The sequence below is a fragment of the Primulina huaijiensis genome, chromosome 5, assembly GCF_012295235.1.
Source record: "Primulina huaijiensis isolate GDHJ02 chromosome 5, ASM1229523v2, whole genome shotgun sequence".
In the NCBI taxonomy this organism is placed as follows: Eukaryota; Viridiplantae; Streptophyta; class Magnoliopsida; order Lamiales; family Gesneriaceae; genus Primulina; species Primulina huaijiensis.
The window spans coordinates 4503320-4520927 of NC_133310.1; the positions used below are offsets into that span (position 1 = coordinate 4503320).

The 17608-nt window shown below is 36.5% G+C and overlaps 1 protein-coding gene and 2 pseudogenes across 14 annotated transcripts; 1 reads left to right on the top strand and 2 right to left on the bottom strand.

Annotated features, from left to right (window-relative positions):
• Positions 1–3100, top strand: part of LOC140976471 (AMSH-like ubiquitin thioesterase 1) — a 13723-nt pseudogene extending 10623 nt beyond the window's left edge.
• A 3988-nt stretch (positions 3101–7088) lies between these two features.
• LOC140976472 (uncharacterized) lies at positions 7089–14384 on the bottom strand. 14 transcript variants are annotated; one of them, XM_073440649.1, is made up of 7 exons: positions 13825–14384; positions 10517–11699; positions 10271–10347; positions 9950–10074; positions 9700–9867; positions 9091–9410; positions 7800–9008 (listed from the first exon to the last, which is right to left on the bottom strand). In XM_073440649.1, the coding sequence occupies exons 1-2, from the start codon at positions 14092–14094 to the stop codon at positions 11142–11144; spliced, it is 828 nt and encodes a 275-aa protein (XP_073296750.1). In that variant the 5' UTR covers positions 14095–14384; the 3' UTR covers positions 7800–9008; positions 9091–9410; positions 9700–9867; positions 9950–10074; positions 10271–10347; positions 10517–11141. The 14 variants fall into 14 exon arrangements, with proteins under 14 accessions (XP_073296743.1, XP_073296740.1, XP_073296750.1 ...); XM_073440642.1 differs by adding an exon at positions 7089–7506 and having other exon boundaries at positions 8017–9008; positions 9091–10074; XM_073440639.1 differs by adding an exon at positions 7089–7613 and having other exon boundaries at positions 8017–9008; positions 9091–10074.
• Positions 14385–15388: 1004 nt separating this feature from the next.
• On the bottom strand, positions 15389–17088 carry LOC140977464 (alpha-1,3-arabinosyltransferase XAT3-like; annotated as a pseudogene).
• Between the last annotated feature and the right edge of the window lie 520 nt (positions 17089–17608).

Here is a 17608-nt window from a genome sequence, read left to right on the forward strand (position 1 = left end):
CCATCTGCATGTTTGGACATCTCTATGCCCTTACCAAGAAACGCAGTACACAACATCACAGATGCTAGTCTCAAACTCAAGCGACCTTTATCCATGTTTTAGGCGGCTGAATCGACTAGGAACGAATTTAGATTATACAGTGTTTACAAACGAGTTTCAACATCGAATTACGATTCATTTGTATTAAAGTATAATCAAGGTCTTTATCTATGTTTGATAACATGGGTATACAGATAAAGAAATAACAAACCATGAAATAATGAATTATATTAAAATAAAGATTGTTCTTTACAACTGAGTCAATAAAATCCCTAGCCAACAGTTGGCTTGCAGGGCATCTACTCTAACATTTCGATAACTTGATTTCTCTGCAAAATATGCAACGATTGTATCAAGCTTCGGCAGTAAAGAAACTTAGAAAAGTATACGTACTCATTGTGCTTGTTTCTTCATCAGTCAACCCAAATGATGGACAGTTTTATGAAGCTGGCGAAGTCCAACACAGATAAAAACTTAAAAACATGCGGGATCCTTGCGGGTTCCCTTGTAAGTACCAATACCATTTAGATCTTCTATTTTGATGTATAGCAATCACCAAAGTCATCATTTCAAATTCGTAGCATTATTTACTGGATGCATTCTTTTGAACACACCTGTTATTTGTCACAGAGAAACCGAAAATTCTATATCACAGCTCTAATTATTCCAAAGCAAGAATCGACATCAGACTCGGTAAGCCAGAGTTTTCCTCATACATATGCACAAACACTTACAAGAAGCTGACAGCATCTGAATTTTGTTTTAATCATTCTGGTTAAGCAGTGCCAAGCAACGAATGAGGAAGAAATATTTGAAGTGCAGGACAAACAAAGTCTTTTTCCACTTGGATGGATTCATGTACGTATAATTTTGGCCTTTGTCCATAAATAGAATACGTTTCTACTGTCTTTGGTTTTTGCTGTAAGCAAAAATGTCAATATATTGTTTTTCAATGTCCTACTGCTCAGTGATGGCTCCTTGATATTGTTTAGCAAATGCTTCAATGCTATTTACTGATTATATTTATAATTTGAGTAACTTATCTCCATGTGTGTCCATTTATGGTTAACTACACTTCTATTGCTATACGAGTTTGTAGAATCAGGTCTCTTGTTCTTATATTTCTCTCTTTTTTCTTCGCTGGATGGGTATAATAGTGATTATGAATTCCATCATGAGTCACACTCATGCGGTTACTTTATCTTGCCACCGAGTCACATGGAGGAACTAACTCCGCCGTCACTGTTTTGGAACAGTCAATGACTCACAACTGGGGCTTATAACATTCTCAATCATATGCTTTTAGACATATAACGTCGGACAGTAACACTTGTTTTTTATGAGCACAAAAATAGAGATATACTCGATTTACTTTAAAAGTTTATCTGCAGAGAAGCCCTCCGCTGTAACAGAGCTTTACTGTATGTCCATTATAAAATATGCAATTTTTTTATAGGTATTTCACAGCAATGGCATAATTATTTTCATAAGATTATCGGGCTTATTTATTATCCTAAGTTCTAATTAAGACCCTTAGTTATTGACATGGAATCCTATATTAATTTGGAATAGAGATACGGATTTTAATTAGGAATAAAAATCATATTTCAAATGAGAATAAAATGCGAGATGCTCCGGATTATAATCTATTGGAAATCAGGAACTCATCTAAAGTAGTTTTAGATGAGTTCCTGAATGATCTGCTCTGAGAACACTTGGAAAATTTCACACCTCCTCAACTACTCTCGGTCAAAACTTTTTGGCCCTTACAGTTTGTCACGAGGAAAGATTTCTTTTTTGCCTTTCTTGTATTCAGCAGCGTCCTTTTCTTACGCCTTCTGGTGTTGGTTCTGCCTTTCATTGCTCCTTTTCTAGGGATTGCTTTTTTAACTGTAGAAATTTTAAGTGGGTGCCATCTGATATAAGAAAACTGAAGAAGTTTTACTCTTAAATCTCATGTAACCAAAGCCCATTCAGCGACTGTGAAATTTAAAACATGGATGGTTTTGGACTTTTGGTAAATAAACTAAGAAGCTTTGGTGCTGTTTGTTTGGAATGAAGTCGACAAACATGTGAAATTTAAGGATCGTCTTGATAAGGAATGCCTGTATGTTTTCATCCTGGGATAGTAGTGAAATGGATGAACGCCGTAGAGGATTTTGGGAAAGGAAACCCGCTTTCTCTTTCGACTAGCTTTCGAGGAAGTGAGATGTTAGGAAAACTTGTGGCATATTATGTTGGAAGACAACTTTCTTGAGCACGAGAATGCTGTGTCTCATTAATACTTTTCATTAGACAAGTTTTACTGTCTACAACAAAATTATGGTGTCCATATTGAACACTTTCCATGGCATAGCCTGAGGGTTTACAGACTGAAATAGCTTGTCATTGTGTGTGTCGCCATTTTTTTTATCTCTCTTGGCACCAAGCATGTATCTTTCATAAACCACATTAAGGATTAACATTTGACCAACTGCATGATGTTATGCAGACACATCCTACACAATCTTGTTTCATGTCATCGATTGATATTCACACCCACTACTCCTACCAGGTAAGATCATGTTTCATTTAACTCCTTGTATGTGGGTGATTTTCTTCTGCTTATCAGCTTTCCACTTTTTTATTACACACATCTTTATATATTTTACAGATAATGTTACCCGAAGCTATTGCCATTGTCATGGCACCAAAAGACTCTTCCGGGTTAGTTTTAACATTTTCATCGTGTACATGTCCATTCTTCATCAAATGGAAAGTTGCAAAACTAACCAGAAGTTTTTGTGCGTTCAGAAACCATGGCATTTTCCGGTTAACGTCAGGGGGAATGACTGTCATAAGGGAATGCCCAAGACGGCGGTTTCATTCCCACGATCCCCCTTCAGATGGTAGCTCTATATACAGACATTGTACCGATGTTTATATGGATTCCAATTTAAGATTTGATGTTATGGATCTACGTTGATCTGTTTGCAACTGGATTTCATTAATTTGTGATCATTCATTAATGACACGATTGTAAGAAATCTCCTTGTATTATTGTTTTCGGACAGATGATCACATATGGTATGAAGATATATTTTGTGAATTTGTCTAATCGAAACTCGAAAGATGTAATTATTTGTCAATCTGTAATATATATTCTTTCTTTTTTCCTGAAAACATGCATGTTAAATTATTAACCATACTATCCAACGTTCCAAAGAACAGAGTTTTCCAGTAAAAGTTCAAATTATTTAATACATTTATTTATATTACATAACTATCGTATCCTAAATTTTTTTTATTTTTATTTATACTTTTAAATTTTCAAAAATTTTAATATATTTGCACAAATTACGTTAATTATTTCTGGTATGACATGAGACAACAATTTTTTTTTAAACAATTGTACTTATATTATATTTGATATGTAAATTTGAGTTAATGGATATATTATTAATTTTAAACATATCTCATCAATTTTTTTTCTTAATTTTCTCGACTAATTACTACTTATAGGATAAATAACTTTCTCTATTTATTAATAAGTATATCATTTTAGATGTAAAGGATAATAACTAAATCAAATATTTTGACTTAGTTTATCGAAAAAACTTAAGTAAACTAATTATTTGTAAAATAAAAAAAATATTATTTATATATAACATAGAATATTATAATATGAGCGGTATCACGGAACTCTATTTGTGAGATAGGTTGACTAGGTCTATATCTGCAGTAAAATACTTTTTACTCGAATAAGCATATAATACATAATATATATTTTTGACATAATAATAATAATTTTAACTCAAATCAATATATATTATCCAATATTTTTTCATATCATAACTAACAATAAATGATATTTTTAAAGTGAAAAATAATAATTTAGACATAAAAAATAATATTTTTCACGAGTCAAATACTTTTTTCTCAAATCCGAATATATTACATAATATTTTTTCATAAAATAACTAACAAAAAATGATACTTTTGCAGTGAAAAATAATATTTTGTTTATGAAAAGTAATACTTTTTATGGACGGGTCGGGTCAAAAATTTTTCCCACAAAGTTGACATGTAAGACGGTCTGAGTTTTTGTGTTAATATATTACATTGTATTATACACCCATATCACAAGTACGAGAATACTAGTGTTATTTATATATACAAGTAATAAATGTTTTGAGAAAGAAAGTCATAACTACTTAGTTTCAAGTGTTTACGGGTCCTAGTGAATTGATGTTAGGTTAAAGGGACACCATATGGGGGATTATGAATTACAATATCGAACTAAAGTTGCGTTTGGATTGAATGATATAAAATTATCATAGATTTCAAATCCATAATCTAAAATTTATTGACTTATTCAAATAGATAAAATTCAATCGAATTTTAGGTTCAATCAAATATCATCAATAATAACCGTGATTGTTTCGAACTAACCTAATATGATATTATTTGAAATCCATTCCTTAAGTCAATTTCTTCAATCCAAAAGTAAGAATTTGAAGCAAATGGTTTCAATTCCATAACAACAAAAGCAATTGACTTATTTCCGTAAATCTATTTCGCAGCGAATTTCAGATTCTCAACTAGTTATTTTTTAATAATCGTATGACCTTAATACAGAGTCATTTCAAGTCCGAATTTCCGGTCCGTGTTACGCCGGAACAATCACCGGCCATGCCCTTGTATATGTACAATGCACACAAATATATGGTTGTACAAACCAAAAAGATCTCAAATTGAATAGGATACGGTGAAAGTAATTGGAAACTGTGGGCAGAGTCTAATCTCCAGAATTGTTCTTCCCAATTGGTACACCGCAACTTCAGCTACGTACGAAATTAGATCACAATCAAAAGTAACTCAACCACCACAATATTCTTACCAATAATTTATCGTTTTGGGACTTTTTAAAAATATATATGTCAAAGAGTTACATAGAGATACCACATGTTAAGCTAGTATTTATGAAAACCATCCAATTATGGTCAAGAAATTAATTTTCAATATATGATACATGTAATTTTGAGTCTCACTGCTTGAGAGCTTACGGTTTCATGTTCTATTTACTCCTCGATGGGGTTCTTTTCACCCTTCTCTCACGGTACTATTTCACTATCAGTCACCCAGGAGTATTTAGCCTTGCAAGGTGATCCTTGTTGATTCACACGGGATTCCACGTGTCCCATGTTACTCGGGTCAGAGCATAAGCTAGTAATGCTTTCGGCTACAAACGTAAAACAATGCTCTCTTGGCAGAGTTTTAGGCGACAAGAGATTTTAATGTTTGGTATGATAGAATGAGGTTAGAATGAAATGAATATTCTCAATCTTATTCCATTCATTTGCTTGATGATTTGGGGTATCCAAGTTTCATTCAACTAATCTTCGGAGACAAGTGAGTCATGCCCGTTATAAGTAAATCAATCTCCATCATCATTTGTTTTCTGATTCAAAAAAGTCTAAACCGAATTAAAAATCAAGTTTTTTTTAACCTAACGACGTAACGACGCGGTGCATTTGGTAAGTGTGTCCAAATGAAGTTTGAGTTTGATAATTACCACTCAAACTTCATGACCTCTAAATTTAGGTGTATAAGCTTAAAATGCATGCATAGAAGGCCCTCAAGGTTGTTGGGTAGTAGTTATATAATACAGGCTGTGTATTGTCCTTGACTTGATTGAACTCGTGAGAAGCGGTTACAAAGGCATATGGTACATGGATCAGATCTCTCTGATTGATTATTCTTTCTGGGGTGGGCCATAAATTATAATTATTTTATTGAATAATTGAGAGTTATATATATATATATAACTCTCAATTATTCAATAAAATAATTATATATATTGAATAATTGAGAGTTATATATATATATAGTTATATATATATATATATATATTCTATGTTGTCGGTCAATAATGTTCATTTTTGTGTCCACCAATGATGTGACACGCACATATTGAATTCACAATTTTGATATGATTCATCACAGTCAATAGGTTAGTGTAACCTCATTGTTGGACACAAAGATGAATACGATTGGTAAACAACATAACAAAACTATATTATGATTAAATTTTTCTAAATATATTCTTATAAATTCTCATATTCACAGTTATATTAGGATTAAAGCCCTAATCCGATTAATTAAGAACGACCAAAAATACATAGAAAAATTTATAATTAATAGTTTATGAGTACTACGTTCACTTGTCACTGAAATAGATTTCAATATATGGAAAGTCGTCTAATTAATATGAGTAAAATAGAGCAACCAATTAGTGTGTGTGTGTGTGTGTGTGTGTGTGTGTGTGTTTATATATATATATAACTAAAAATACCTTTTAATTTTAATAAATTTAAAATAAATTTGAAGAAAACATGAAATGGGAATTAAATGGAACAGAAATTGTGGGAACAAAAACTATGGACCGAGAGGCCTCGCTCCTTGCATTTGTTCCCTATAAATAAACCTCCACATAAGGTATCTTCTTATTGCTAGCTTCTTCTTTAAAATTCTTCTCTACTTAAATGTCTTTTTACTCACGTACATGAATGGATTTGAAATGATAGAAAACTCGTGGCGACAGGATTAATGCGTCGCTAATCTATCATGAAAGATAATATAAAAACGCGCTTTTGCGACATATCATATCAACTTTATAGAATTTTATCGTCGCTAAAAAATCATATTTCTTCCGTGTATTTTTCATGGCGAAGGGGTCATGCAGGAGAGTATTAAGTTAGAGGCAGTGGTGTGTGCTTTTGTTGACAGAAGATAGAGAGCACAGATGATGAAAATGCATGCAAATAATTATAATTTTGCATTTCACTCCTTTGTGCTCTCTATACTTCTGTCACCACACTTAAACCCTCTATTTATTTTCTTCTTTTCCCTTCTGTTTCTTCATAATACAATATTCTCATTTTCAAGAAGATGTACAAAACAATTTTTAATCATTGGACTTTTTTTGTCCAGGAAATAATTCATTTGAACAAATTCGACATGGTCTGCAAAAGTGATCGAGTAGACAGATGTAAATGTTTGTGCTGATCTAGAGTAACTCATATACTACTGCATTAATTGTCATGTATATGTGTGTGCTGTATTATAAGATTGTTTCCTATGCAAATTTTTGATATTTTACATTATTTTCCAATATTTGAGACATTTATAATGACTGATACAATGACTGATGTGTTAGACTTGAGTTATCCAGCAACTTTACTCCCAAACATTCAACTGCCCAGGTTAGACTTCTTTCGTCGGGTGTTGCAGGTTCGATCAAGGACGTTGCATCCTTGCTACTGCAAAGATTTTCACCAATCGGAACCGAAGATTGATCAGGTACTAATCTGGGTACCAGATTTTGCAAGAAGTTTGGTTGATGCAGAACAGAGAGGATTCTTTATATTACAGTAGGTGCAGATTTTGGAGAATCCATTGAAAGACTCTGTCTTGGATTGTGCCTTGCTGTTGGTATCAGCATATCATACTTAATATACGCATTGTACATCTTTTTCTAGTTTATTACTTTTTGAGCTGAGTGGCTTTCACAAGGATTGAAGGAATTTGTGAACCTATGGTACGGATTTCAAATTTATGTCAATTTAGACTAAACAAATTCAATGACTTCGAATTTTTAAATACAATCCATCCAAATCCATTGATCCAAACACAACTTTAAGGTTTTGTTCGTTTCATGGCAAGTTTCTTTTAAATTTTCAACAATATTACAATTCGACTTTATCAATTACTTCTACAAAAAAAATGGACCGTCCAGCGGTAATTGAAGCTGAAAAAATCTGCGAACGAGGCACAACAGTGCAACTATGCTGTAAAGTGACAAAATTGGTCTCTTCGATCTGCTACACAAACGATAAAGGTCACATCATGTTTGTTTGAATTATCATTTATTTAGATTGCATGAATTTAAATTGTGAATTGTTTCTTTGTCACATGAAAAGGATTTTGTGTGTGTACCTGTGGATGGACGATGCCAAAAGTGCCTACTTGTTTTCCATTGTAAATGACTGTATACAATGCTTAACATTGTCAAAATAGAAACAGAAGACAGTGAACATACGTCTGAACTTTGTATATAATAGCCTGTTTTGTCCCCAGGGATTACAAAAGGAGTTCAAATGACTTCCATGATTCTAACAACAAGACTATGTATCAGCTGAGAAAAACCAAAGCAGGAAAATTTAGTCAAGCACTGGTGCATCCTCAAATCTAGATTGATCGATGGAAACAGATGGTTATTTGATCGACTAACAAAGACAAAGATCGACCAGACTTACCATTTTCAGAATATTCACAAAAAAACCCATGTAGCTCGGATTAAAGCTAAATAAAGTTCTTTCCAAAACATCGCACATTGACAAATTCACATGAGGGCTGGTGGCATATCTTCCCCAATACAATAAATCAGACGCAATAAAATTTGGAGTCAGCTGTCAGATGATAATTCTCACAAGAAATAGGCACAAGGTCATCAAGGACAATTGCTATCGAAATTTGAAATACTAAACGAGATCGTTGAATGTTTATGACATCTACGGAAAACAGGATGGGGCAGAATATGCACTTAATATGCCAGAAAATCAGACTCTCATACAGTGTGCATGCAGAAAAATTGAATATAACTGATCTTTTGAAACTTTAATAACAGAAAGCATATAATGTTAAGATTGGATAAAGGAGAAGAAAGAAATGTAGAACTAATTACATATTAAATGACAAATAAACAAGGGGTGAATGAGTAGATGTTAATAAACAAATCTCCATCTAAATTTAAACGATCAGTTGAGACCATATGCATGGCAGACAAAACAAACCTAAAAATCAGTAGAACGGGGATTTCCATTTATTGCTGCTGTTGCCTTGTCGTCTTTCTGGTTAAGCATGGTGAAATTTTCTTTATACGAGCATAAGATCCACGTTAACACCTCTGTATAACCAACCATTGCAATCTAAAAGGGAATATCGCCAGCTTGGGTCAAAGCAAGTAACTCCAAATGAAAAACAACAAGATCATGCAATGCAGCAGCCTACCTCTCTTCGAATAAGATCACTGAACTGATTCAATGACCGTGGCTTCAAAGATGGCAGCTTCATATTTGAAATTTCATTGTAACCACAAGCAATTGAAACTTCCTTAAAGAGGGAAGAGGGCAACATCGCACAGAATTAAAAACATATGCAAGGAAAACAAACTTCTGTACAAGACAATAAAATCTGAGCCAATATCTCGGTGGCCACATCACAAGGATGAAGAATATCACTTCTTGTCGGAGGTACAGATATAGTTAAGATGGTTTTCTTCTCTTTCGATACAGAGTGCTCAGCATGTAATTGCATTTTATCCAACAAACCTGCCACAGTGCCACCTGAAGTTCAATTCGTGAATAGTAGTAGGCAATATTTTAACATTCATCATGTTTAGTGAATCAACCATAGAGAGTGCACTAAGCCCACAAAGTCTACTGTTATTTTGCTACCTAATGTATTTTCAAGTTATGCAGTGAATGCTCACTTGACCAAAGGTCACAAAAATTAATTTTAAAGACAAATGAATAGAAAAAAATCAACAAGAAAAAGCTGGATGTCTGCCAATAAGAAAACGGAAAGTATAGAGTGTTGATGGTCAGCGTGAAGCAAAACCTTATGGGCTGGCCATCAAACTCCAACTGCTCCAGTGATGTATGATAAAGGCACAACCATCTGGTACAGTGACATATCTGGGCATATGTATGATTTCCCATCAGGCTAAATTACTTCAACTGGCTCAACCTCATACTGCCTTTCACAATAGACCGAAAACATGGTAACCTGGACAACAAATAGTTAACAGCAAAATCATTGAAGAAAAGGATACAAAAACCTAGTGCACTGGATACATTGAGATGAATACCATTGTGTTCAAAACAATATTTGCTTTAGTCAGATCTGTAGCTGTACATTCAATAAATACATTCTGTCTCCAAACTGATGGCAGAGTGCGCACCATTGATAATTGGAGGCAAAGACAAAATAGTTCTGCAGAAAAGTAATAGAGGTCTCATTACAACATAAAACAATAATAATTATTAGGTAACTCAATTTGCAAACAAGATCACAATGTAATTGCGCAGTAAAGTATCTTCTGAAGAGGAGGTAAAGTTCAAATTATAAAGGTGACTCCAGATTTTATTGCTTGAACACAATGATTTAGGTCATCCGAGCATCAAATTACCTGCTATGATCATATATAACTGGGAATGCAGGCGAATTCTCAATTATATGCAAGAATTTCTTCAGTTTCATATCTGACTGCCGAAAGATGAGGCAAACAATCAGTTACAACCCCTTTGGCGAAGTAAAATATCAAATTCATCCAATTGACATTACGCTGACAAGCAATGAGCACCAGAGACTCCTGACAGGAACTAGGCGAAAACGAAAACAAAAAGACTGTGGAAAAAGCAATCAAGAGAGTTACGTTGTAAAATTCCATTAGCTCATCAGCTCTGAAGTTCTTCGTCTGAGCCATTGCACATTACAAAAAGAAAAAGTTAGTATCACATGGTCATGGTGCAAAATAAGAAATTGTTACTGAAGTGAACTTTTAAATAAATTCACGGCCTATGAAACATTTGACGCATTGGCATAGATGCAACCTTTATGGGATTTTTATAAGTTAGTTCTAACTACATAGTGTATTTGAAATGTTACGGGTTTGGGTCACGCGCGAAAAACCTGAAACGGGGACGGTGATTCCTGATTTTTTCGTATTTGGGTTCGGTAATTTTTTTAACATCCGCGAAGTAGTTATAGTTCGGGCGAGTATGAGATTACTATCCTCATCCTCAAACCCGTCTCGAAAGTAATATCAATAATGTGATCAAATAAGTCGACAGGAGAAGTTGTTAAACCATACCACATAGTTCCGACGATTCATTATGTGAAAATTTGTAAGCTTACTCACAAACACCTTAATAACACTTTTGTGAACAAGTTTGCTACTGAGTTATCCTAGTGATCATACAACATAACACATGAGACAACATAATCAAAGCGACAAGTTAAAAATGGAAATATCATACAAAACGTAGTCAGAAATGTATTCATGTCCGAAAAACAGCAGACTCCACATCTTCACCATTCGTATCCTCCCTAACAGAGTGTGTATACAGATTCCTTGTAAATTTTGTGGTAGTGTCCAGAAAATAGAGAAGAAGAGACATCACGCAGCAGCAAACGAACATAGGTATAGGCCCGAAAACCCAGAGAAAGAGAGGGAACGACAAGTAAAATGCTCGGAGTCCAAGTGACCAAAAGAAAGAACCTTTGTTCAAGTTCATTTCGACATATTCGATAGAATCTTTACTGTCTGTAGACGCCGGGGGCACGGATACCAGAAAGCTAACATGGGCATAGTACCTTATAGACTGCACGTTGCAAAAAAATGCAAAAAGAAAGCACACTAATATAGCGGAGAACTTGACAGAAGACATTATGGAAGAGCTATTTCCATGTATCGACTTTAGAGAAGAGGTTGATTTGTTGCTGACATACACACTGATCAATGAGCTGAGAGTGATGGCCGTCGTCGCCAAAAGGGTGGACGCCATTATATTGTTGCGCAGTGTTTGAACTGCCAAAACGCCATTTTTGAGTGGATCCTGAAAATTTAGTACACAAGTTAACTCTGGTTTGATATCAGCACACCTTTACATCTCAAGCACAAAAAATAATCGACTTAAGTAGCTAGATAAAGTGAAGAAAAAGAAAACTTTATGTTGGAATAAAAAAATGCACCAAAAGTTGGGTGAAAGAGTATTACTCAAAAAAATGATACTTCCACTTTTATATTTCAAAACCAGGCTAGCACTCATTTTAAAAGAAGATAGCAGCAACCCATGGAAGTAACACAACTTCTTGCTTGTGCGACAAAACTATTTTTTGGAGTTAATTTTATAGAATCATGCGTAACATTTCAATAGAGCTCATACAACCATTTGAAGCACTTCTTATGATTCACTCCAGCTTTCTTTCCCTTCTATTATAAGGTTTGATATGATAAGTTTTCGATATGAATTGAAGGTAACAGATGATTTGCAGAAGTTATTTCTTGATAATTCTATATATAAGGATTAAATTGATACACATATTTGCTGAGGTCACATAAATATGCAAAGAGCAATCTAGTGCGAAATCACATTTTCGCCGCTTGAATAAGCACTCTATAAATATTATAGCATTTTACTCATAAAAATAACAACTCTTTCAACCATTTTTTTAATGTAGGAACTGAGATTCTTATAAGAGTTTAACAGCACACTAAAATTATCCACTATTTCACTTTAAACAAGAAACTTTGTACAACTCACTAACGGTCAGTAGGCGAAGCCCATGGGAATGAATCTAGATACAATATTTTCAAATTTCTTAAACATCCTCAAACATTCAACTTTTAGAATGAGCTTCTCAGCATCTAGCACCTGAACTGTTTGAAAACACCAACTGATTGATACATCTGAGAGGAGCATTAAGGACTAACTAGTCTAGAAAGCAATTCTAATATCTTCAGAAGACAAAAACAGGGCCATATGAAAAGGAAAAACTTGATTGATAAGTACAATCTTTATATGCGGGTACAAACACACACATTTGGACAATCTGATTATCCATACATGCATATTTTCTTGATGTCTTATCACGAGGTGAAAGTTCGATATCTCTAGTAGGAACGGACACAACCTACAGTTTGGCACAGAGTCATTCACAGGAACTAGGTACTTGCGTCTTAACATTTGAAGAAACTGGAGTAACACTTAGATCCATAATTAATATCCATGACTCAAGATCATGTATGGGAAAGTGCTATGCCAAGCATTAAAAAATTTCCCCTCGCTGATGTTGCTAGGCATAACTTGGTAAGACTAGTTTAGCATCCCAAAAGACCACATGTAAGACACATTATATCCAGGTTAAAAAGATCATTCCTTGTCCAGAGAGTCCCAAGAATAATCGTTCATCTTATCTAAACTGGAGCTCTTAACCTGGCAGCAATCTTTTGTGGCCTAAATTTTCTAGATTTCTTTCTAGAGTATGGCTTCAAATGCCATAAAAAACCTGTGGTCATTTGTATGCAACATCACATTTATTGGTCAACAAAGAAGAGAGAAATTTTACGCATATCTGCAACAAGAAGAAAGTCCTCTATCAAAACCCAATTATCATGCTCAAAAGTTCAACTCCGGAAGTCATAACTAATTTAAATTTGCCTTATATATCCTCCCATTCCACTCTATATACACAAGGCCATCTACTATGTTAAGCTTCATTCTTTGATCATAGCACAGCACGTGATATTAGTTGCCCTGCTAACCTGATAGCAGCAGCATAAGAATTTCGTGATAAACAATGAATAAAAACAGCGGTCCCATAAGAAAACTTTCTCCACTTATAACTACACAACTATTTGGAAAGCTTGAAACTGAAATCGATGCTAAACCTTTATCCAGCTCACACCACAAACTAAGAGAGGAACATGGAAATTTGACAGACACCAAGAATTCCAGCAAAGTAATTATCACGGTCGATCAAATTTGAGCGTTGCTGTAAAACATCAAGCAACAAAGATCAAACACTACAACATCTGATGACTTCCAAGTTCAAATTTGCGGCCCACAAACAATGAAGCATCATTATTAATTTGCAACCCAACAACAGAAAAGGCGAAATACACCTGCCCAACCACCGACACACACACTCAAAAGATAGATAAGAGTGAAGAAAATATACAGCCATCAAGCAGAAGACCCATTTGTGGCGACTTTCAGCATTGAGCCCGATCACTGTTCTTCTGGGATTGCGTATTATATTGTAAAGAAGCCAAAAATGATACGTCAACAGCACCCCCATGCCTAAAGGGACCAGCACGAATTCCATTATATTCTCGTCCATGGCCAACTCACCCAACTTTCCGGCACCAATTATTTCCCACTTCACGATAGAGTAAAGGAGATTCTTCACCTGTTCTTCGCCTATCATTTTGCTGGTCCATCCGGACATGTGGCACCATCAATAATATAGCTAAACCAAAGCATGAATCCGAACTGATATAACGGCTGGATTCACAGGGGACGATGGTAAATTCGTGGCAGGCATAAAATATAAAATATACATTAATTTATAGACACCAAGAACTGAATCTCTCCTCGGGGAAAAGGACAATGTATTTTTTTCCCCTATTTTTCGATATAAACTATCAAACCTCACAGGAAACGAGACACGGTGTCCCTCTCTGTTTTTTCTTTCCGATGCCGATGACGACTGGCATGATGGGAAATCTCAGAACGTTGCGCACATAATTACACAATTCATATTGTGAACATGTTCCATATGTTGATGCATTTAAAAGATATGTTACTTTACGTGTTTTGATATGTTGCACACTTACCGTGCACACTTATGTGAACATCAATGAGGTATCACTCACCTATTTGATGCGCAATTTTTCTATATTTCATCACATCCAATAAGTGATTGACACCTCATTGGTTCTCACATAAATGTGTACGGTATGTGTGCAGCATATCAAAACTATATATATATATATATATATATATATATATATATATACACACACACACACGTATTTTGTAGCTAAATCGAGCGATCAAGACTCGAATGAAATATCCAAGTATCGAAAATCATAAGCTAAAATGTACTAGATGAAAAGACGATCCATCCATCCATTCATCCTAGCGTTCAAGATTTCCCCAAGCATACACGAATTCAAATCAGACCAGGGGGCGTTGTTGGGTGTAGCGCGCATAATGCCTATGGAACCGGGCACAAGGACATACGATCTAGTGGGTTTGAGGGTCTACTCCAGTTAGTACTCTGAAATCCATTTCAATTTTTTAAAATGTATTTCTAGTCGGAACTTTATCATTTCATGGATATCCTCGACGCTTACCAAAAGATGAAGAAAACATCTGGTTTGAATTTTTTGGCATTGTGGAGACTGTGAGATGACATATTAAGCTACAATCAACATATGTTGAGAGTTTGAGACATTAAAACTGAACGAAGTACAAGGAAAAAAAAGATGATTTTTGTGTTTTGAAGGTCTTGATATGGTACTACACACAACAACGTCATATCGAAAATCGAATAAAAAATTTCCTCAATACCTGTAATCAATAAAAAAATGTTACAACATTTTAACAAGATTATTAACATGTATTAGTCAATGACTTAGAAGCTCGAGTGACTCAACTGATGTACTTCTGAACCTGCCAATATCAATGGTAGCATTCTGATTATGCAAGTAAATGGAACTCATTTCATTCCATCCCTTTCAATGAATGGTTGCTGGATCTTTCAAAACTGGATCTTCACTTGAATATTTCAAAATCAAAGAACCCTCTTTCACTGCTATCTTATATTCCAAGTATTGTAACTTCATATCAACAGAAGGGTCTCCAAAAGTATCTTTAGCAATCCAATCCATAGCCCTGAACGGAACCACTTGAATTATGACGGTGTTTTCAGGCAAGAAACCATATTGGTTAAACCAGCTCCATGTATTCCCATCAGCACATCGCATGAATTCACAACTTGTGCAATTCTTGATAGCTTAGTCGATATTTCTGGCTCCACTAAAATGACCTCGAAGCCTAGCTCCCTTGCTGCTCGAGAGACTTCATCATGGTTCATCAAGACTCGTGTTATTTTCCTCGTTATGATCATGATACGTGGCCTCAGCCCTTTCAAGTTATCTGCCTTATTTGTGTATTTACGAGTAGCCGTAGCCGTAGCCGTGTTCTCTCCAAGGAATACACTTCTCGTATTAGTCGTCTGAAGTTGCTCATTGAAAGACCGGTTCGGGTCTGATTTGATTCAATGATGAGTACTTTGTGAAAGTTCAGGCCAGCAACCATTTTCTTGTAGCAATGCACTTCTTGTTTCTGTCTGTCAATAAACATAATCTCATATTCTCATGTCTAGTGAACTTTTCAAGTATTTCGTGGTATTTCGACAGCCACCAAGACTGATAATCACTCGCAAGAAACAGCACATCCCTTTTGAAATCAAAAAAAGTTATGTACAATGGAAGTATCGAATCCGCAAAATCGTGGAAAAGGTTTCCAGCATATCCGCTTGTTGAGAAGAATATGGCAGGAGATTTATGAATTTGAGTACACTTTGGAATGCTGTTGATATTTCCTGCAATTTTGACCGTCCATTTCTTGACGTAATCAATTCCCCGAGATAGTTTGGGGCGGATACGAAGATATTATCTCCATCGGAAAAGCCATTAGCATTAATAATAATAATATTATCATTTGATACTCACGGAAAATTTTAGGGTCCGCTTCCAGCAAGTGTCACTAGTACAGACACAGGTTCGAAATTACCCTGAGCCTGAAATCACGAATAAGATCGTTAGAAGGGGGCCAGGAGGGTGTCCCGGCGTAGCCCCTCCGACGCTCAAGTCAGAGACTGAGAATATATGGGGGAAACAGCTAAAGGTGCTGCTGAAAACAATATAGTAAATCCTTTATCATACGCTCAAACCTGGTATTTATAGGAGAATACATGGGCTGCTCATGGGCCCTTCACCTGTGGGCCCTAGAGCTGGGCCGGGAGTTTGGGCCTGATCTTGATGGGTTCATCCCTGGGGTATCACCAGTCTCCCCCTCCCGAGTCGAACTGAATCATAGGTTCAAAGTTCGATTAATTGTGTTGTCCTCGGTTTACGGGGCGTGAGTTGTGCATTTTTCCTCCGCTGCTCATTAGTTTCCACAAGTCTGGAAACTAATCAAATCATAATCATGTCTTGAAAGAAAAGATTTGGTCAGGGCCTCCCCTATGAACAGAGGTGCCTTCTCACTTCGTTTTCATTACTCCCACACAGAATTTTCCCTGCACTTCATCCACTAGCTATCTCGCCCAGGACACATCTATGCGCTAGCACTAGCTTCACGCTCGACGCTCACAACCTCCCGTAGGCTCACCATCATCTCGCCCCCTCAGCCCTGTCCTCTTCTTCACCATAGCCTTGCACGCGCCTTTGTACCCTCACCTAGCTCCCTGTCGAACAGCACCTCGCCAGCGCCGCCTTCGCCTGCACAGCGTGCGCAAGCCCTCGCCCTGCCCCTGCCCCAGTTTCGGCCCCTACCATCTCCTCGCCTCGCCGTCTTCGCCTGCACAGCGTGCGCAAGCCCTCGCCCGACCCCTGCCTTCTCCTCGCCTCGCCGCCTTCGCTTGTGCACACTCGCCCCTCCTCACGCTTGCCCACAGCAGCCTCGCCCAACGCCCTGCCATGCACACCCAGCCTGCCGTAAGCCCGAGCAAACCCACCCTTGCCTACGCCCCCAGACCCTCGCCCAGCCACCTCTTCCCCGTCGCGAGCTCGCCCCTACCACCGCGCGGGCACCCTCGCCAGCACACCTGCACGCCCTCGAGCGCTCGCCCCTGCCACCGCGTGCGCGCCCTCGCCAGCGCACCTGCACGCCCTCTCCAGCACCGGGTCACCCTCTTCAGCGCACCTGCACGCCCTGACATCGCGCGCGCG

Coding starts and splice junctions, on each gene's coding strand:
- LOC140976472 (XM_073440642.1), bottom strand. CDS start 14,094: ATGTCCGGATGGACCAGCAAAATGATAGGCGAAGAACAGGTGAAGAAT. Junction 11,700..13,824: donor GGGTCTTCTGCTTGATGGCT/GTATATTTTCTT, acceptor CTAAATTTTCAG/GATCCACTCAAAAATGGCGT.